Source organism: Molossus molossus, unplaced genomic scaffold (genome assembly GCF_014108415.1).
Source record: "Molossus molossus isolate mMolMol1 unplaced genomic scaffold, mMolMol1.p scaffold_m16_p_1, whole genome shotgun sequence".
Lineage (NCBI taxonomy): Eukaryota > Metazoa > Chordata > Mammalia > Chiroptera > Molossidae > Molossus > Molossus molossus.
Genome location: NW_023425344.1, coordinates 65,531,324 through 65,554,183, shown reverse-complemented (window position 1 = coordinate 65,554,183; position 22,860 = coordinate 65,531,324). Strand labels below are relative to the sequence as shown.

General features: G+C 37.1%; 1 protein-coding gene across 6 annotated transcripts in view; it reads right to left on the bottom strand.

Moving 5' to 3' along the window:
* Nucleotides 1-22,860, bottom strand: part of PTPN13 (protein tyrosine phosphatase non-receptor type 13) — a 195,390-nt gene that overhangs the window by 32,666 nt on the left and 139,864 nt on the right. For 3 of the 6 annotated variants that reach the window (XM_036259635.1, XM_036259661.1, XM_036259654.1), the window contains 15 exons: nt 19,599-19,688; nt 19,185-19,292; nt 18,884-19,015; nt 13,096-13,559; nt 11,923-12,069; nt 10,599-10,692; nt 9,904-9,989; nt 8,548-8,710; nt 6,993-7,207; nt 6,801-6,899; nt 5,064-5,425; nt 3,952-4,126; nt 2,493-2,651; nt 1,521-1,692; nt 1,210-1,420 (listed from right to left, as the gene is read on the bottom strand). In XM_036259635.1, the coding sequence (XP_036115528.1) occupies nt 1,210-1,420; nt 1,521-1,692; nt 2,493-2,651; nt 3,952-4,126; nt 5,064-5,425; nt 6,801-6,899; nt 6,993-7,207; nt 8,548-8,710; nt 9,904-9,989; nt 10,599-10,692; nt 11,923-12,069; nt 13,096-13,559; nt 18,884-19,015; nt 19,185-19,292; nt 19,599-19,688 (2,677 nt within the window). The remainder of the gene's footprint in view (nt 1-1,209; nt 1,421-1,520; nt 1,693-2,492; nt 2,652-3,951; nt 4,127-5,063; nt 5,426-6,800; nt 6,900-6,992; nt 7,208-8,547; nt 8,711-9,903; nt 9,990-10,598; nt 10,693-11,922; nt 12,070-13,095; nt 13,560-18,883; nt 19,016-19,184; nt 19,293-19,598; nt 19,689-22,860) is intronic. The other 3 variants (XM_036259641.1, XM_036259668.1, XM_036259648.1) reach the window with 2 other exon arrangements.

Genomic DNA, 22,860 nt, shown 5'->3' with positions numbered 1-22,860 from the left:
TAAGGATCTAGGGATGAGATTATTTTGGATTATCTGGCAGGGCTCAGTGTAGTCACAGGGGTCAGAGGAAAGAGGCAGAGAGTTGGAGAAAGATGTGGCGACACAGGAGAGTGCTGTGATGCCGGCTTTGAGGACGGACGTGGGCTGGGGGCCGAGGAACACTGGCAGCCCCTGGACGGGGCAGAGACAAGGCCGTGCGCCCCTCCTGGAGCCTGCAGAAGGAATGCAGCTCTGCCTCCACACACCTCTGACCTCCAGAACTACTAAGACAATAAGCTTCTGTTGTTTTAAGCCACTATATTTGTAGTCATTTGAAACTCATACATCTATTTTTTCCCAATTTCTTTCTTTCTTTTTTTTTTGTGTGGTACGTGCCCCTAGTGGGAACCGAACCCGGGACTCTCTGGCCGATGCTCAACTGCTGAGCCAAACTGGCCAGGGCTCAATTTATTTCATTTTAAGTGAAAGAAAAGTTGCCATTATCATTTCTTATAATGTGAAACTGTTATGAGGTACAGTGGATGTGGTAGTTCCATGCCTCACTGGGTGTAGACAGGAGGTTTAGGTAGGTCTAGCTGTCCCAACACTGGGAATGGGCCGAGACTGGCCCAGGCCAATCAGTATATTCTTGTCTCTGCTTAATGCAGGGACTGGCCTTAATTCAGGTCTGAGACAATCAGCACTCAGTCCTGGCTGTACCATGGTGACTGGTGAGACTGTTGAAGGCTGCTCTGGATGTGCAGTGAGCAGGTGTGAAGCAGGAACCTGACACAGACACGTGGCTATCATGAAGCAAACACACACAGAGTAGAGCATAAATGAAAACAGCAAAGAAGTGGAGCCAGAGACCTAATCAAATTTTACCTGATGACAACAGAATCTTTTTAACTACATAAGGCAGTAAATTCCCCTTCTTATTTAAACCAAGTTGAGTGGTATTTTCTATTACTTGCAACTGAAAACATCCTAACTGTCAAATGTGGTAACCACCTTATTAATAACAGCAAACATGTATCCAAACACTAATCCACTTAAAGAGCTCTGAGAATCTCCTGTCTATCAGGAAGTCTGTTTAACTCTATTAAATCCTACCAGTGTAGTCTGTGAATGACTAATTTATGAGCATCTTTTCAAGAGAATAGAAGTAAAATCAAGAGCCTGAGATGTGTATGCATACACAAACAAAACCCACAAATAATTGCATAGTACCTTGTTGCTTTTAACACCAGTGAAGGAAGTGACGTGTCTAATGCTCTCTTAGCTTCTTCCAAGGTCATGCCTTGTGTGCTGACTCCATTCACATAGTGGATGACGTCTAAGAGCTGGAGATTACCCTCAGTCGCTGCAACTGACCTTGGATTGATATCGCTAATAAACACCACTTGATGAAGGCTGTCGTGACCTCCAGATAAGGAAAAACCTTCAGGGAATAAAAAATATTTGTTTCCTTAGCCTTTAGAGTACTTATTTTTAATCTAGCCAAGAAAAACCACACTGCACAAAGCTTGAATCTGCATTACCCAGCTCCTCTTCGCTGCACGTTAAGGGAATGTCAGGTAGCAAATGAGGCAGCACTGGCATCCTGGGTAATTCCAAAACTCGTCCGAGAACTAATCTGACTGTCTTGGGTGCAGCTCGGAGCAGATTCACCGCATCTGTGTGAGTCATGTTTGTAACATCTGTATCATTAACCTACAAAAATGAGAAAGGGGAAAAGTAAGATTATAAATTTTGGAACAGAGAAGTTGCCAAGAAAACCCCCTTAACTCAGCGATTTTTCAACCTGTATACCACAAGAATGTTTAAAACATGCAATACTTATTTAGTCAGGAGCACTGACCCCTTTTCCCTTAGATTGTCATATAAAAATATTAAAATAGCCAACACAACACTAGCTGTCTGGTGTGAATGATCAAAATTATACCTATTTTTTCCATCAGGTTGACAAAAAAAAAAAATGCATTTTTTGGCGTGCTGCAGAATTTTAGCAATTAGTTTATGTGTGCCATGAGATGGAAAAGTTGAAGATCGCTACCCTAACATTTGTAATATAATATATATTAGCCAGTAAGAGATTCACCATAAAGAATGGTCTCTAATTTACTGGTAATTCCCTGCACTGTGGAAATCATAAACACAATGATCAACTAATTATAAGTGAAATAATAATGTAAAATACTTAACAATTACATTGTTATTTTGCTAATATAGGAAATGTATCCTCATAGCAACTTAAGAAACTTTCTGTCCCTGAAACCCAAATAGCTTGTTTAATGCTTTAACTGAGATTAGGGGGGCTTCCAAATTAAAAAGAGAACTTCAAGCGTTTCTCAAAGTGTTAACTATATGAAGGCCTTCACATCTAAGAGGCGGAGAAGGAAGTGTAAACCAGAGAAATAGAATGTTGTATTAACTCCACCTTCCTGCGCTTCTCCAGCCCTGGCTTGCTCTCTGGCCACATTCGCACAGATTCGTTCCACACAATGTCTGACCTTTATGAGCCGGTCCCCAGGTTTTAGCCTTCCATCACTTTTGGCTGGATCCTGAATGACATCATGAACATAACAACCGATACTCTGATTGCCTTTGGTTACTGTAAAACCCAGGCTTCCTTTTTCCGATTTAATTAGGGTAATGACGAGTTCTACTTCCTAAGGGAAAAAAACAGTGAATCTTTTAGAAAGTCTATTCTGCCGTACAGACAAATATAAAGATGACTACTATTCCCATTGAATAACAGAGGAGGAAACCAAACCTTAAAAGGTTACTATTCTCGTCCAAATGAAGAAGCCAGGTCTATCCAATTCTAGAAAGGATGCCACCCCTCCATGTAAAAGTTGGGTTTAAATACAACATTATGTGTTTGTCTAGAGGTATCTGAGACAGAACTTACTCGTGGTTCAACTCTTGTATTTTCAGAATAAATAAGGACACATTAATGGTTATATCTTGATCATCAAAGAATACTTTTGAAAGGGGAGGTTCAGAAAATTCTTCATATATTTCTAGACAACCAAGATATATGTCAAGAGCCACCAAAAAAAATGTGTTTTTGAATATGAAGTCTTTGGGTGATTAAATATCACAACTTCATTATTTAGTTGTATAAAAAAAAAGATTTCAGCTGACATATAAAGGTTGCTTACAGTTTATGGGGGTGATGACAGATTTCCAAGGAAATCATTCAAAAACTATTTTCACTCCATTGCTGAGAATGAAACTGAAGATACAGAAGACACACACTCACACACACACTCACACACACACACACACACACACACACACATTATAGACAAATAAAGTATGTGGAACAATTAACTCCCAAATGTTTATGGTTTTTAGGTGGCAAGATAATAGTTTCAATCTTCTTTGTTTTCTAATTTTCTTATAATAAATATTTATTACATGAATAATAAAAACAGTATTGAAAGTGTATGACTTTCAATCAGTGTAAATGATATTCTTGAAAATTTGGCTTCCAAACAAAATTTGTAGGCTAAGATGTTCTAGGGCTATCAGTACAATGTAAAGGAGCCCATTTGAGCACACAAAAACAAGTAGGGAGGAGGAAAGGATTACATTCAGTCCTGATTAAAAATTAAACAGGTAATTCATCAGAATTTAGCAAGCAGCAGATACTGAACTAGATTATCTATCTATATTATTCCATTTAATCCTCACAATTGTATGAGATTACTAGCCCCATTTTATAGCCAAAACTACTAAGATCAGTAGTAGAAACAGGATTTGTACCTAAATATTTTTGCCTTTTATCCTAATTCTCAACAGAGAAACATACCAGATATGTTATCTTTTTTTTGGATATAAATATAAAGGTATGCTACAAGACAGTATGTGTAACTACCATGGGACTTTCTTTTTCTTTTTGGAATTTTCTTTCATTTATTTATTTATTTATGGAATTTTCTTAATACAGAGAAAATAACTCACCAGCTCTAAGTCTTCGAGGTAGTTTTCCAAATCATTTTTCAAAGATGTTACGTTTTCTTGTCTCGTTGGTTCAGAAGTGTGATGTACATGGTATTTATCTGTTAGATTAGTGGACACAGATTCTGTTTGGGGTGGCCCAGGAGTCACATCCGGTGGTAGAGGGGAAGGAGGATTACTATAGAGACAAAGAAGCAAGACTTTTTTCAAATACATTTCAATGCTAATATAGTAAGTCTGTGCCAGAAACATAAAATTTTAATAAATATTCATGTCTGCTTTTGAGATCCTAGCTACTCTTTGACTCTGGACTATGAGTTTATTTCACACCTGTCATATGCTAACATTACCATTTTTTTTCTCTGTCTAGGTTCTATTTTAAAGCTCTTTAATATGCACAAGTCATAAGATGTTAAAAAAATATACTTTTGATTCCTAGTACCTAATTCAAGGCTGAAGTTAATGTTACCTGAAGGCTAATGTGTTTCCATGTAATAAGAAAGAGATGAAATTTTTAAAAAAGTCTTATTCCTGTGGTTATTTTGGATAATACAACAGGAAAAAAAAATCATGAATAAATATGGTTGGACCTGGATATATACAAAGACATAACCAAACAGTAAAATGTGTGAATAACTATTAGAGGTATAGATGTAGTCTTTCTCTTTTTATGCCTCTATGTTTTCAATTATCTCTCCTTTCCCCATCTTCCACACTCTTTCATATCCTACCTTATGCAAACCTTCTACCCCTTTTCCACACCACTTCCCTTTGTATTTCTTCTCCCTACTCTCCCACCCCAGCCCTCTCTAGATAGATTTCTTCTCTTTTTCTTAAGTAACATGAACGATGGTGAAATACAGACAAATTTCCCAATTTTCAGTAAATATGCTCAAGAGAGCAGCAAGGCTCAGGTTGTATGGCTAGAGAGCCTACTGGTTAGCTCACTAAAACTGCAGTCGCAATAGTTAGATAGCCAATAGAGTCATCATCTATTCAAACATGAAGTTCACATACAGGCACATTTCATTCTTAGAGAAACGTAGGTTGCTGCTCCCGTTACCAACAACCGAACCGGTTCCCCTGAGTGCTATGCATTACAATACGGACAATACCTGTGGTCCAGTCCTGGCTTACTGGGTATTTTCTGAGGATAGCAAAACATGGTACAAATGGCATCTTCTTGACTTTTGGTCACTTCGTGTTGACTTTGTGCTTGTGGTACCATGTTGCTTAGAGTCTGATGCAAAGCTGGACTCCAGCTCATCCTGGGAACTTTCGCTGGAGCTTTCGCTAAGTCTTCTTCCCCGCCCCCACTGCTGTCACTGTAACTGTCCCTCTGGGAGGAGGATGTGCACTGTTGCAGGCTTTTGTCAGACACTTCGTTTTCCTCTGAGCTGGCGCCTTGCCCCCCACATGCTGGTTGAGAAGGGTCTTTACTGTTTGGAAATACTTGTGCTGGAGAATGCAGTGGGCTCTGTAATGGACACATTTAAAGAGATCCGAATGTGGCAACTTACATTCACTTTAGAACACTTAATTGAAAATGAACCTGTTGAACAACAGCACCTTCTATTAAAATATTCAACTATTTTTTTGTTAATTAAAGTAGTTATATTCACTAGAGAAAAATATCATATATAAAAATAACAACGGTTAATATTGTATGACTTATACTTTGAATCAGGATTAGTTACAGTATATACTTTGCATTGTAGCCTACTTTCAAAATTAAGGTTTTTATGAGTATTTTCTGAGGTCCTTAAATTTGCTTTGAAAACAACCACATAAAAGTGTATAATAATCCTACAGGTGGCTATACCGTTCATTTATTTCAGAAGTCCCTTTTTATTGGATACAGTGCTATTTCTAGCTTTACACTATTAATAAAAATCAAAGAGAAGTTCTTTGTATATAGATCTTCACCTGGGTTTCTCATTATTTCCTTGATATTTTCTATATAATAGAAATACCAAGGAATTTTCTATAATAAGCACATAGAATGTTGTTACTTATTTTATTTATTTTTTTGTTAATCCTCACCCAAGGATATATTTTCTATTGATTTTAGAGAGTGTGGAAGGGGGGTTGGATGGGGAGAGAGAGAGAAACATCAATGTGAGAGAGACAAAAAAATTGGTTGCTTCCTGTACTTGCCCCAACTGGGGATCAAACCTGCAACCTAGGTGTTTGCCCTGACGGGAATCCAACCTGCAACATTTTCAGTGTGCAGATGATGCTTCAACCAACTTAGCTACTGGCTGGGCAGAACATTATTTTAAGTAGACAGGACAATGGCTGTCTTTCTTCATTTGTATTATTATTCATCTATGTATGGATTCTTACCCATCACTATGCAATTTGTAAATAACACTAAAATAGATTTTAGATCCTTTAGCTATTCCTTGACATGAGAAAGGGAAATAAACAAACATATTGCTTACTCTTTGATTTCAGCATTAAAAATAAAGACAAAAAAATCTTAATTATCATTTTTATCTAATCAAGCTCAGATTGACGACTATATTTCCCAATTTGGTTCAATGAAGAAATAAACAAAATATTTTTTGTAGCCATTATTTTATGTCTTTTTCTACTTATGCTTAGAATACAAATTCTTAAAATCCTAGAATCCTAGAATTGGAAGGGAGAGAAGAGAAAGTGAATCGAATTACTTTATATTGCAAATATAGAATGCACCCAGAGGTTAAATGACACACACAAGACAATACTCTCAGTTGAAGTAACTAGGATAAAACCCAGGAGATCACACATACATGAAACCACTGCAGCTGAATTAATCACTCAATTGATATCCTATAAAAATAAAAATTACTTTGCACAGGTCTTACCAAAAGAGCAGGGTCGATGTCCGGCAGCACACCAGGTGGAGGTCTGCAGAGAAGCAAGGACACTTCTGGAGCTGTTCCTCGGAGAGTGGATATCACTTCCTAGGGTCCCACACATGACAAACGAAGCTGCAGTTAAACCACCGTTACTAGGTCATCCCGAAGGGCCAATCCGGCTCACATGCTAGGGCTCACCTGCTGAGACAGTCCTTTCAAAGAGGCTCCATTCACTTTCAAGATAACATCTCCCACATCAATTTTTCCACTCTCTGCTGCAGGCTGTCCAGGAAAGAGTTTTTTAACCCTTACTATGCTGGCATTCATTTGCTCAGGTATAAGATTATCTTCTCGAGAAAAACTGAATCCTAGGCCTGAGCTATTTTTAAACAATTTCACCTCAAATGTATTCTCTGCAGGAAAAAAGATATAAAAACATTTTAAATATTTTAACATGCTATATATACATATGAACACACAAACATAAATACTTTTAGACACATTTTTTAAAGCCCATTTTCCCACCATAGTTACAGTTTTATACACACTCGCTGCACTCTTATTCTATAATAAAATCCTATTTCATACTCTCTATCAATAAGAAAACTAAACCTAGTGAACTAAGCTTCATGAACTAACTGCTTGAACAGAAAAGACGATTTTAAGTCAGGGTTCTGAAAATGAAATTTAATCCCATGTGGTTTAAAAGACTGTAGAACCACAGAAAGAGAAGAAATAATTCCAGGAGAGGAGAAGAAGAGAAAGTTAGGTATACAGTGGGAGAACCATGGTAAGAGTAAAAAAAAGTTCGTGAGGCACGGGGAAGATGACATTCTCACATTTTGGTACAGTACAATGTAATTCAGTAAATTGCAATGACATTATGGAAAAAATTCTCATCATCAACAATAAAATTTTACAAGCAATAGCCAGAAAAGAATTTTTAAAAACATATTTAAAGGAAGAATGAGGGAAAAAATAAAGAATATATAAGGCAGTGAGATAAAGTGGGTATACTAATTTTACTTTCATAATCAGGAAAAATATAGGCTGTATTATTTTTTCTCCATATTTTTGGGACTAATTTAGAGTTGCTAACATTTGTGTAATCAAATAAGAATTAAAAATAAAAGAAAAACAATGACTATACCACCACTTTCGTTTATAAAACAAAGGACATTTATGCCCCTTAAAAGGAAGCTAAATGGAACCTGAGAATAAAGGAGATTTCTGTATTATGAAGATATTTAGCCTTAGGAAAAGTTCACTACTACATCATTCTTAATTTTCTTATTTTACTACCAGTCCAAGGGCTGTCAAAGTTTGTAAGAAAGATCAGTCTCTGGGATCTATTAGGTTAATTTCTATTCAGGGTTAGCTTGACAAGTCCATAAAATTAAACCTAAGAGTCAAGGTTTCATATGGGCTTGAAACCATTTTTGGCAATTATTTATATATTTTTCTATTTTTCCCTTACAAATATGATTTTGAATTTTACAACTATTTAAGGCACTATTATTTGACCCTAATCTGTTTCATGCATGACTTCATTATCCAGTCTTTCAGACTCTAAAAGCTGTGAATATGTCTTTTTTTAAAAAAAAATTCACTGTAATGCTGCATCAGGTTATTTATACTTGACAAGTGTAATTAAAGAGACTCAGGCATGAATTGTCAGCCAACATACAAAAGTCAAATTTTGAATAAGCCAGGAATAAGTGAAAGCTGAGATGACAGTGTCCCAAGGCCTGACCTTCAGTGACAAAGCTGTAGTCTTTGACAGGAGTCATTTTCTTCATTATTTTATCTGGGACTTGACCTTGGCTGTCCGGATCTGGAAGGGTGCACTGTGTGGTTACAAGGGCATGTTCTTTGGATGCTGGAGATTGTCCCTTTTCTAATAACAGATGAACCAACTGAACAAATAAAAAGCACTTCATTAACTAAAAAGAATTATAAGAAAGTAGATAAATTTTCAAGACTTTGTACAATTGATGGTATAAAATCATTTCAAGTAAATACCTGATCTACCAAAATGTAGGTAGAGAAGAAAAAAAAATAGAGGGACAAAAGCAAGGGACTGAATATTTCAAATTCAAGGTTTTTTTGTTTTCTAAAATCCTCACCCGAGGATATTTTTTCATTTATCTTCAACTAGAGTGGGAGGGGGGGTGGAGAGAGGTGGGGGGGCACATCGATTGGTTGCCTCCCGCACAACCACAACCAGGGCCAGAGACGGAACCACAACCAAGGTACATGCCCTTGACCTGAATAGAACCCGTGACTCTTTGGTCCATGGGCCAACGTTCTAACCACTGAGCCTAGCTGGCCAGGGCTCAAATTCAAGTTTTTTACTATTTTCTGTATAAAAAGATAAATGACTGAGAAGAAAAATTTCTATTATAAAAACAACAAACATGCCCTGTCCAGGTGGCTCAGTTGACTGGAATGCCATCCTGCACACCAAAAGGATGTGGGTTCAATTCCCGGTCAGGGCACACACCTAGTTTGTGGATTTGATCCGTGGTTGGGGCGCATGCAAGAGGCAACTGATCGATGTTTTTCTCTCGCATCAATGTTTCTCTCTCTCTCTCTCCCTGAAAATCAATAAAAACATATCTTCAAATGAGGATTAAAAAACAAACATACTATACAAAATTTGGCTATTAGAATAAAATCACCATTGAATTATTACATAAAGACTTTATAAATAACTTGGGAAACTCCCTAACTCAAAATGTATTTGAACAGAATGAATTATTTAGCCTTTGGGATAAAGAATGACTAGAAGTGAAAATCACTAGATATTTGTAGATGCTGATGAAAAATTTTAAAAATGCAATCTCCACCATCCCTCCTGTCAGGTCTCTGCTAATATTAGGAGTAAATGTGATCATAGAAAGCCAGTTTCCTCAGTAAAAACAACCACTAAAAAAACCTCGTCGTATACTTGCTTCTTAATCTGGAAGAAAAAAACACTAGGATGTTTATAAAACTCAGGCTTGGTTTCCTGAGTAACAAATTTGGAGCTCTCAATGAAAATTATATTATTCATATATTATTATGTTCTTTTAGGGTATCTTAAAAATTTGGCACAATGAACTATTACCTGTCCTGTATTTCTCAGTGTCTCCACAGCTTGCTTATGGGTAGCTCCTTCCAGACTAACTCCATTGACAGCGAGGACACGATCCCCTATAAATTAGGCAGTTATTTTGAAATAAGCAAATCATAAAATATAATCATGCTCTGTAATACCTTGTGGTCTTGTTTTGTATTGATTTGTTGAGGAGAGACTCAGACAATTCTGGACAAAACTGTGTCACAGTTACTTTTAATGTGTATTTAATTTCTTTCCCAATTCTATGGCTAATCTTAGGTACATTTTAGAACAAGATATTGTATATACTGTAAAACTGATTTAAATCATGGTATAAGATAACTGAACTACAAATGTAGAACAATTGGAGGGAACCAACCTAGTTAGTTCTTATTAGAAAGGGAGATGTCAGTGTTTTCAACAAGGGCACCATCCTGTTCCCATTCTCTGGTAATTTGTTTCTTAGAAAGTACAAAACATGAATTAAAACACTGTCAAGATATTTCTGATACTAGAGAATAAGCTGGAAAAAAAGAGTTTTTGCAATGACATCAAGGAGTGTTTTAATGCTGAAGTCTTAAAATAAATGTGTATGTTATTTTATGTCATGAATAATTTGAAGCTCCATATCAACTTTCTAATTTTATTTATTTGTTGACGTGATAATCCTATACATAACTCCCATGCACACACAAATACTCTACCTTTGTGAATTCTACCATCAAACTCTGCTGCTCCCTTGGGAATAACAGCTTTCACATAAATGCCACCATGTCTGACACTGGTATTCACACCTCCCTAAGTGGAAAAAGACAAATAAAATAACATTTGTTATACAAAAAAGTTCACACTCCATTTTTCAAATCTGAGATCTAGAAAGCATTCAAATTCTCAGCGAAAGCAGCCACAACATGTCAGCACATGCAATTACTTGAATACCCAAGAATATTCCTAGCTAAATTTTCCATCTGCTAAAGCAGTTACTTTTTAGGAAAACTCTTTATTCAGAAAATAACAACATGCCAGATCATGACTATAGGAAGAATTACTCTTCCTTTGCAAGTCTACACCATGCATTACGAGCAAGCAGAAAGCAAAATCCATCCATATAAATTAGCGTGAGAACTTAATTGTCAAAAAAAAATAGCATATGGAATAATATACTTCTGACCATATTTGGTATTCTGAAAGCAAATCTCATGAGTCAGGCAAAAAAATTTTTTTTATTTTGAAAGGTTTTGGTAGAGAAGTTTGGTTATAGTGTAGAATGAGAAGTAATGAGTAGATTCTCCATCTCATATGAATATACAGCTTTTATTTCCCTTCACAATAGGAAGATACAATTCTAAAGAAGTTAAGGGCAAAAGGAAAAGAATTGTAATATTTTTACAAGTGCTAGAAAATTAGGTGTTCTTTTTGATATCGATATATTAATAGTGCTATTTCTATGTTTCTAAATCTCTTTTTATAACTAATATCCTTCAAATATCATAAATGATAATGTTACCACTTAGGGTATAGTATACTCATTAATAGAATTCTAAAGTAATTTTAGCAAGTAGCCTATGCTCATATTTTAACTACCTTAAAAATTACATATATTCCTTGGGCACCTGTAATTCTAAAATATTAATCATGTTTATAAGTTAAGATGTATGATAGAGAGAAAGGGCATATACATTATACTTATATTATTTATGATGTAGGTTAAAATGTATATTATTCCATGCTCATGCAGAATCTATCAAATGTATACAAAGCATACTTATCAATTTTATATTTGCCAAGTCTCATGTCAGATTAAGCAACTGTGAAATCTATGGAAAAAATGTAGCGTTTGTCTAATTTCTTTTAAACCACAGGAAAAAGTGACTAGTACACTGGAGTTTTTTAAAAAGTTTTAACATATGGTTCAATTTTTAATTTTGGAAGTATTTGACAAGTTTCCTTTTTGAAGCAAAATAACTCAGTTAATAAATCGGAATACAATAGGCTGCTGGAAACGGAGAAGAGAAAACATTTGAAAACCTTGTCAAACAGTACCGTGACACTTATCCCCAAGCTGTTATCATTTTTAGCCAGTTCAACCTCAAAGATATCTCCAGGTTTAGGAGGTGATGAAGAAAAAGTTTTAAAATTCATTTTGTTGGATGTATTCATTGAGGAGGAAGATTCCTTAACAAAGAAAAAACAAACAAAAGGATTTCTTGTTAGATCAAAATGAATTACTACTGGAAGATTTGATGTGTTTTTTGGAAAAATTAAGAAAAAGCAAGGTATTAAGGGATAGAGTGGATTCAAAGATCATGAGGGTTGGAAAAGATCTTTGAGATCATCTAATCCAATGCCTTCATACTTTATGGTTGGGGAAAATGAAGTCTAGAGATTAAAGGGCTTGCTTCAGGTCAAACAGCTAGATATGGAAGAGGGAAGCCCAGAACCCAGTTCAAACCCGGCTTTTACATAATCCTTGCCCAATGCTTTTTAGGCTCCCAAATTTGGAAAGTACTCTCATTTCCTGTACAAAACATCAATATATATTAAGCAGTAGCTTTTAACTTAGAAGTTTTTGGATAAGTAGCCTGCATGTTTATAAATCCAATATAAACATAGGTACAACAACTGAGCCGCATTTAAAAGGGCATAACCCTCTAAAGAGGAATGTTGGTTTTTCAGTTAAAAAAAAAAAAAAAGGCTTAAGAGATCTTTTCTGAACTTGCTTGTAAATATGAGCTTAAATTTATATCATTTCTAGGAAATGAGCAAATTTCTGCATCATTGTTGTTCTTATTGTCATACATCCAGAATTTCAGAAGAATTTGGTTATCAATAGTAAAGCCAACTCCATGTAAAGGCCATTCCATGCACAATTTAGGACAATGTTTTTCAGTATTAAATTCTCTTATAACATGAAGTATGCCAAGAGATGCAAACTTGTAGGAAACTACCATGATTTCATTATTAATTCCTTTGTGTTATCAGGTAACAAGTTCCCAGAATAATAGCCATTTTAGAGTTAGTATTCAAAGCTGCTAATTTCTCCAAAAGTTAGCATCAAATGCAGTAGCAGTTAGTAGCACAACATATAAATTATTCCTCCTTTCCACAGTAGATTATTCTGCTCTATAACATATTTGCTGTTGTTTGTTTTGTTTAAATTTAAAAAACAACACACAAACAAAGATTCAAATTAAACTATGCCTTTTTTGGCGTTTGACGATCCTGACTGCTCGAGTAAGTGGCTTCGTCCATGTCTGAGTCTCCACGATCCGAGTAATCCGTTGCATCAGAAACGCCCGGTTTTTTAGCTTTGCTTTGGTTGCTGTCAGTAGAAGTCCTCTTCTTGTCAGTGGCTCTGGCGATCACAGACGGGGAGGGGCTGCCGTGCTGTGATTCCTGCCAGGTTCGGTCCGCTGCGTTGCTCGTGAAGAACCCATTGACCTGGCTCTGGGACAGGCTGGCACTCTCGGTCCTGGAATCCTGAGAACTCAGGCTTCCTTCCCGCAGCCCCCCAGGCAGCCCAAAAGAGCTCTCTGAGATGTGCCTCAGGGTACCGCGTGGCCAGCGGTGATCCTCAGAAGAATCTACAGTGCTGCCTTGCATGTAGGAAGGTTTCTTCATGTAATTTTTCATGCCGTTGGCAATGTGCACAGGAGTAGAAGGCACTATAAGTCAAAATCCAGCAATGAAAGTAACAGGTTAGTGACATGCACACCTGAGCTTGCACACATACACCATGTCCCTGGTGATTGTTGGGAGGATTTTACACAGGATGACACGTACACTGTACCTGACCGGGGGCCAGGACCCATGACAAGAACCCAACAAATGTAATGTGCTTTCTGTTTCCTTTGCTCTTCCTGCCTTTGGTCATTCTTTTTTTTTTTTTTTTAAATTATTATTAATTATGCTTTATTTGTTTTTTTCTTTCTTTTTTTTTGGTGGTACGTGCCCCTAGCGGGAACCGAACCCAGGACCCTCTGTTCTGCAGGCCTATGCTCAACCGCTGAGCCAAACTGGCCACGGCCCTTTGGTCATTCTTGAGGCAGCTTCACCTTCACTCCCCATTTTCATTCTCTAAGACCTATTTCAAGTAATCTGAGAAGACTTTCTTGATTCCCTAACTAGAGATAAGTTGGGTCTCCAAAAATCCTAGTTCTTTGTTTAATATTGTCCCACCAATTACTCCAAGCAATTATCAAGAAAGGCAACTCCGCTTTTTTTATATATAGTCCTTATCAAAAGCCACTTAAGAAAGCTTTCCTAAGTAAGACACAAACCACATGAGGCATTTGCAAACGAATCACAGATGTAAATTTATAAGAAACTAAAAGTTTTATGTAGCAAACAGAGCCAAAAAGAACTGAAGAGCAATGAGCAGATGGAAAGAAAACATTTGAAAAAAATAGCAAAAAATAACCAAAGAGTTAATACCATTAATATACAAAGAGTTTCTAAAAGTCAGTAAAGTTTAGCCTTGGCCGGTGTGGCCTAGTTGTTTGGAGCATGCGCCTAAGAATTGCAGGTTTGACTCCCGGTTGGGGCACGTAGGGAGGCAACCAATCGAAGTTTCTCTCTCTCTCTCTCAAAACAAAATAAAAATATCCTTGGGTGAGGATTTAAAAAAACTGAAGAAAAAAGAAAAAGAAAAAGTTTAGAACTCCTGTGGAACAAAGGTCTGATACATAGACTTGAAATTAGGAGTAAAATCCTCATAACTAATAAATATATGAAAACACATTCTCATTGTTGATCAGGGATATGTAATTTTCTACCTATTTGCCTGACAAAAATGAGAATGACTAATAGTTTCTCATGCCACGGATGGTGTGAAGGGCACTATCGTATCTAGTTGGTTGACTGTAAATTGATACAACTTGGGCAAATTGGAAGCATTTATCAAAAATTTAAATGTGCATACTCCTTAGTCTACTTCTAAGTATCTAATCTCTGGAAATACGTACATTTCCAATGGTGTGTAAAGAAGTGTATTTGCTGCAGCAACATATGTAATAGAATTCTAGATAACCTGGCTGCACAACAAAAGGAAAAATTAAATAAATTTTGATATGCCCATGAACATAAAATATAATGCTACGTTAAAAAGGTATATATTCATGGATGTCCAGAATATACTGAATGAGCAAGTTACAGACTGATATTCACAGTATTAAAAATTTTTGTAGCCCTGGCTGGTTTTGCTCGGTGGTTAGAGCATCGGCCCACGGACCAAAGGGTCTCAGGTTCAATTCCCAATCAAAGGCACGTGCCTGGGTTACAGGTTTGATTCCTGGCCCCAGTAGGGGTGGTGCACAAGGCAGCCAATCGATGTGTTTCTTTCACATCGATATTTCTCTCTCTCCTCCCTCTCTTCCACGCTATCTAAAACTCAATGGAAAAATATCCTCAAGTGAGGATTAACAATAACAACAAAAATAATAATTGTGTTTTTTTAAAAAGTATATGCCTGTATGTATGTATATATGTATACACACGATTTTAAAACATTTTATCTACAATATATTCAAACATACCCAATAGTTTCCCTAGGAAACAGGGTAAGGGGACTTTTAGTTTTTGCATAAATCAGATTCATTTAAATACACTAGTATACATTCTATAACTTAAAAAAATTAGCAAACAAAATAATAAAAGCCTTCTTTTTTGGTAACTGACAATAGAGAGGGATAGCCTGAGGTACATAATGGTCAATGTTATTTGAGTTTTAGCTACACACCATGATATTAATTGGCTTTCTGAAGAAATAATTTCACAGAACTATACTTATGCTTTTAATTTTTATTAAGAAAGGATAGTAAAAGATAAAATAACCACAGGAAAGTCTACCAAGAGGAAAGTTTTACAGAATACATACTAGGATTCTGTTATTTTTTATTTTATTTTATTTTTTAATATGTTTTAATTGATTTTTTTTAGAGTGAGGAAGGGAGAGAGAGATAGGACCATCGAAAGGAGGGAGAAATGTGGATCGGCTGCCGCCTGCACACTCCCTACTGGGGATCGAGCCCACAACCCAGGCGTGTGCCCCGACCAGGAATCGAACCAGGACCTCTCAGTCCATGGGATGATGGCTAATCCACTGAGCCTCACCAGCTGGGTGGTTCCTGTGAAGTGCTCTCTGGAACCTTGACTCCTTCCTCATGTTTATCAGTTATAGCTGATTAACAACTGTGTCCCCTGATAAAGTGTAAGTTTGATGAAGGTAGAGGTCCTGTTTTATATATCACAGGCACTCAATTAATATTTGTTGAACAAATACATTTTCTATACAACATTTATCGAAAACAAAATTAAGATGGGAGTCTTAGCTCTGGCCAAGCTCTGGCCAGGTGGCCCAGTTGGTTGGAGAGTCGTCCTGTATACCAAAAGGTTGTGGGTTCGATTCCTGGTTATGGCACAAACGTTGGGTGCAGGTTTGATCCCTGGTCAGGGTGCATCCAGGAGGCAACTGATCAATGTTTCTCCCTCACATTGATGTTTCTGTCTCTCTCTCTCTCCCCCCTTCCTTTCTAAAATCAATTAAAAACAAACAAACATATCCTTGGGTGAACATACAATACAGATATAAGTCTTAGAGCTTTGTTCAAGGAGAAAATGAGTTTCTTCTGACTTCATATGTTTCTTTTGCCAAAATAACGGTGAGTAACGGAACCCAATGTTCTGCTTTTGTTTGGGTCATGGTTGCTTGAAACTAAGAATGCTACAACATTTTCAACTATAATCATCTTCCTTTGCCTAAGATGACTAGACCACAATTAGATTATAAGGCTTTTTTGGGCAGTGGTGGTGTTTTTGTTCTTGTTTTTTTTTAAACTGTTGTGTTTGTTCACAGTAAACAAGTGCTGAAAACATTTATATATGTACATTATACACATATATACACACACATACAACATATGTAGAATATTTAGTGAATAAAAGAAGAAACCACAGTTATCTGTATCTAAACTCGATTTTCAGCTATTATATCACTAATTATTTTACATATTTCCTGGTACCTTTGGGATAAAAAGTAATTTACATGTATCTAATGCATCAATGTTTTTGAAAAATACTGTTAATAATGACAACTAATATGTTGTCACTTTTAAGTGCCTAATATGTACCAGGCAATACGCTAATTCTGCACACACATTACCTTATTTACTTCTCACAACATACGAGATAAGCACTTTAAAAAAATTTCTTTTTTCTTTATTGATTTTAGAGACAGAGGAAGGGAGAGAGAGAAACATTAATGAGAGAGAACATTGACTGGCTTCCTCCTGCATGTTCCCCACTGGGGATTGGCCCCCAACTTGGGCATGTGCCTTGATTGGAATCAAACCCGCAACCTCTTGGTGCATGAGTTGATGCTCAACCACTGAGCCATGCCAGCTGAGCAAGATAAGCACTTTTATACTCATCATTTGATATAGGAGCACAGTGAGGCTCAGCAAGTTCAAGTGATTTACTCAAGGTATACAGCGTTAAGAGTGAAGATGGAATCTGACCTTAGACGCTGGAGCCCCTCCCATTGCCACTGCACTGCACTGCACTGGGGCTGCACTGGGCTGCACTGCATCGACCTAGACTGCACTGCACTGGGCTGCACTGTATCAGACTAAACTGCACTGCACTGGGCTGAACTGCATCAGACTGGACTGGACTGCATCAGACTGGACTGGACTGCATCGGACTGAAATGCACTGCATCGGACTGGACTGCACTGGTCTGCACTGCATTGGACTGGACTGCACTGGTCTGCACTGCATTGGACTGGACTGGACTGCACTGCATCAAACTGGACTGGATTACACTACATCAGACTGGGCTGCACTGGACCAGACTGGACTGCACTGCATTGGACCAGACTGGACTTCATTGCATTGGACTGGGCTGGACTGTACTGCATTGGACTAGACTGGACTGCACTGCACTGGGCTGCATTGACTACACTGCACTGCACCACACTGGACTGCATGTGCAGTATGTGCTTCTTTTAGACACTGCCCTATCAATTGATCCTCGTGACAACTCTATGCCAGGCAGACAAGGCAGGCCCGAGACTGTCTCCTCTTTGAAGAGAAAAACCAACTGTGGCTCAAGAGGACTTAGGTCATCAGCTAGTAAGTGGCTCAGGCATGGCTCACACTTAAGTTGTCTGATCTCCGTCAGGGGGTTTTCTCTCACAACATGCAAATAGCAGGGATTGAGACAAAATGATATGGTCTTGTTTTGAAATTTCTAGTAAGTTGTTATCTTTTCCTTTTTATAATCTGGTTCAGGACAGAACTTCATAGATATTATATTTCTATCTGTTGTGTTTTACATTTCACTGGTAATGATAAAGAATTTCATTTCTGATTTGGCCTAAATGAGAAAACACCAAGTACTCAGGAAAATTTACTTAAGTGACATCAATTTTGCACAACAAATCCATTTTAATTCAGATACAGTTGGCCCTTGAGCAACACAGGTTTGAACTGTACAGGTTTACTTATACACACTTTTTTCAATAAATACCCGTACTATTTTTGATCGTGGTTGGGAGTCTGCAGATGTGGAGGGCTGACTGTATGCATTGACGTATGCCACGTTATAAAAGGGACACGGGCATCCATGAATTTTGGTATACATGGGGTGGGGGAGAGCTCTGGAACCAATCCCTTATGGGGAGACAATTTAGATTTTAGGGGAGTTGAAAGTTAGACAAGGAATTTAAAATGTGTGTGTGTGGGAGGGGGTTTGGTGCCCCTAACACTGGGTTGTTCAAGGATTAACTGTATTACTAAAGAGGAACAACACAGAAAATCTTCAAAGTAATAAATCAAAAAATATACTGATTCATAAAATCAAAACAATCAGAACTATACATGTAAAATTTCCAGAAAGGAAATAAAGAGCTTAAGTCTCATTTATTGAGCCAAGATATTGAAGTTCTTATAAAAACGAAACAGAACACACAGTTAAGAGACATTTATGTTACCTTTGGGTATCTTTTCTTTTGGCTGAGAGATAACAAGTGTCACATCTTCAGGTGCATTTTGCAAAATTTCGATTGCAGCATGGTGGCTGACCCCCTCTAAGCTCACACTATTTACAGATATCAAACGGTCTCCTGTAAAAATAGACATTCCAGTATTTTCAATGACAACGAGAATTCCAAGCTAAATATCAATAATGTCTTCCCTCCCATTACTTTTGTTTTGCCCAAGTTCCACGTTGACATCTGTGCAAATTCATGCTGATCACTGAAGTACTCAGGAAACTACCTAAGTGTCAAGTACCTGGCTTTAAGCATCCGTCCAAGTCAGCTGGTCCTCCAGGGGTAATGGAACTAATAAATACACCTAGATCCAGTCTTCCCATCTTCTCCCCACCAATAATTTGAAATCCTGTGAAACAGCACATTTTAAAAAGATCATTATACTGGTACTTTCGATGACTAATGATTAGCCTGTTTGACTCACAGAAAAAGTGTGGAGACTGTCATAGCAGATATGAGTAATAGGTAACACCTGTGAGGTAGGACTGCTAAATTTGGTGGAAGAATGGATTGTAAGCATGTCATGTTTGGCATTTCCTGACTGGACGGGTGGGGTGAGGAGTTGCGGGTGGGCAGCCAGTGTCCTGATGAGAAGTAGGTTGTGCCCCAAAGCCAGTGCAGTGCTATAGACTTTAAGAATCTCACAGTGACTTACCTAAGCCGTACTTTGCGTCTTTTTTCAGGTTCACCAAGGTGATCTCCCTTTCTGGTGAGGATACTATGCTCCATCTTTTGTGCAGCACATCTATTGAAAATGTATAATTTTAAGATAAAATAAACATAACATGCTTAGGCATTAAGACTGTCTGTTCCAATTTAAATGTTAACAAGGCTCATTAATAGATTGCTCAGTCACTATAAAATTATACTTTAAATAATATAATGCCATCATCTTATATTTTGATAGTGATTTATAGTTTACGAAATGACTGTATGTGATCACATTTATTCCTTAGAAATGATTCTCTGTGAAATAAGTATATTTCAGGTAGAAATTAGTAAACACATTTCAAGAGGTTAAATAATTTGAGCGGGTTCACTCAGCTGGTACTGGAAGAGTTTTTGTCTCCATGTCTTTCTGTTGCATCATCATTGACTTTCTGAATTTGACAATACTCAGTATGTTAAGAATTTCCTACTAATAAGTGGTTGACATTTTTATTTATAATGAGTAAAATATTCATGGTAAGTTCTAGAGTTAAACAGCCATAAAAAGAAATGATTTGTTTTTTAAAATTTCATTAATAATTACTTGGCTAGCACATTTACATTCTCAAAGGACTGTCATTTATTTCCTACTTTACTTGTGAAACAATCTCATGAGGTAGGTAGAAAGATTTTTAATCACTGCTCTGTGGATGAGGAATAACAGTTCATGACTTATTCAACATTACAGGTAGTACCACTGCCCAGCAATTCGTCATGTCAGTACTTGATAAATGCTAGTTAAATACTACAATTAACTTTTTATTTCTATTTGGGTTATTTTTATTTTTTTTATTTTGTCTCTTTATTATTTAGAGAGAGAGAAAGAGAGAGGGAGGGGGGAGAGAGAGAGAGAGAAACATCGATTAGAGAGAACATCATTTGGCTGCCTCCTGCATGGCCCCCCATCGGGGATCTGGCCCACACTGGCCAGGCTTGGTTATTTTTTTAAGTAGGATGATCATTCATAAATATCTCCTAAATGAAACCAATAAATGCCATTTGTCATTTTAATAACAAACATTATTTACTTGCAATCAAACACTCTTTCTCCCCTTGTTATGAGCTGAATTGTGACCCCCCCCCCATTTATATGCTGAAGCCCTAACTCTCAGCACCTCAGGATTTGACCATATTTGGAGACAGGTTTTTAAAGAGATAACTACATTACAATGAAGTCTTCAGGGCAGGCCTGTGTCTTTTTAAGAGGGAATCTGGATACAGACATGTGCACACGAAGGGAAGCCCTTGTGAAGACAGAGAGAAAAGAGCGTCACCTACAAGCCAAGGGGAGGCGCCTCAGAAGAAACCAGTGTTGCAAACACCTTGATTCCAGACTACTAGCTTCCAGGACTGGGAGATAATAAATCTGTGGGCCTTGTTATGGCAGCTTAATTAATGCAAATTAATGCACTTCTTAAACGTCAATTATAATTTGACAGTTCAAACTGGTCTGTGTGTGAAGGGGTGGTAGTGGTAGTAAATGAGTTAACACACTCAGAAAGATATTTTTGTAAACTAAATCTTCAAATTCATCTCTACATAGTTCTTAAGCATATTGGAGCCTTTTAAAATTAGAGTTTATCTGCCAACATATGATTTACCCATGGATTTAAAATTGTATTGTGATAAAACAAGAAGTAACTTTATTGTACTACATGCATTAATGCTTAAATATGTATATGTGATACTCTATAGTCTAGAAATAAAATCCTTTAATTTCAGAAAAGGACAAAAGCAATCATTTGGTCTCTGAAGTAAATTAACCTTGTCCCTTAAGCATAAGTATTAGTGAAAGTTTGCTAGCTCCTTGTAGTATACATGTCCATTTTATTGTTTCTCTTTTGACTAAAACTCAGTTATAAACTTAGTTATAATCACTAAGAATAATAGCAATTCAGTATTTCCAATTAATCTATTGAAATCCCTCCCCCAAATCACTGGGCAATAGTGTGACGTCTTAATATATATATTAAGCATATAAGTATAAACTCCATGTGTTTGTTAATGCTTAGCTTAATATTATCATCTAAGCATCCATGATGCTTTTATCTTAAAATAGACAATTAACTTGTCCTGGCTGGTGTGGCTCAGTTGGTTGAGTGTTATCCCACGTCCCAGGAGGTTGCTGGTTCAATTCCCGGTCAAGGGCACATGCCTGGGTTTCAGGCTCAATCCTTAGTGCGCATATGGGAGGCTGCCGATTGATGTTTCTCTCTCTCTCTCTTAACAAAACAAAAAAGTCGACTAACTCTAATTTTCAGCTAGAATCAAATACAAAATACAGCAGAACAAAACCCATAAAATAAATAAGGGAGTGAGGTTACATTAGGTATTAAATGTAAACTTTTGTCACCATTGTGAAGACTATGTCCATTTACTTTATACAGTCTTTTTGCCTTCAATCTTAAAACTGATATATTTTTTTTTATCCTCACCCGAGGACATTTTTCCATTTTTTGTTCAGATAGAGTGGGAGGGAGAGAGAGAGAGAGAGAGCGAGAGAGAGAGAGAGAGAGAGAAACATCGATGCTAAAGGGACACATCGAGTGGCTGCCTCCCGCATGACCAACCAGGGCCGGGGACAAACTGCAACTGAGGTACGTGCCCTTGGCGGGAACTGAACCCGCGTCTCTCTGGACCGCAGGCCGATGCTCTAACCGCTGAGCCAAACCGGCCAGGGCCAAACTGATATTCTTAATATTCCTTGGGAGTATCTGTTAGAAGTCAAAGAATAAAAATGCCATTGTCATTATTTTCCTTTCCAACACATGCACTAACAAGATTGGTTATTTATATTACTTATTAGGCTAATGTGTATGTTAACATATACCCTAGGTAAACATATTGGAACACATACACACACACACACACACACAGCTAAATTTGCAGAATTTTGGGGTATTTACTTTCCTAACTAGAAACAACAGATCAGGCTCTCTATATTCAAGGATTCACCAGTGATATTTGAACATTCATTTATTCAATTATTCTTTCATCCTTCAAATGTTTACTGAACAATTTTCCTGTCAAAGTCCCTCACTAGGCAATTAGCGAACATAAAATAATGTATATGAAAGTCGTTAGCATAATAAATGTGAGCTGAATCAAACCAAATCTCTGTTAGACTAGCAAAGATCTAGCCTGTCAGGGAAATAGCTGCTTAGCAAAGGTTTGAGCCAGACCTATAAGAAAGGAGAGGCTTCTTCCTG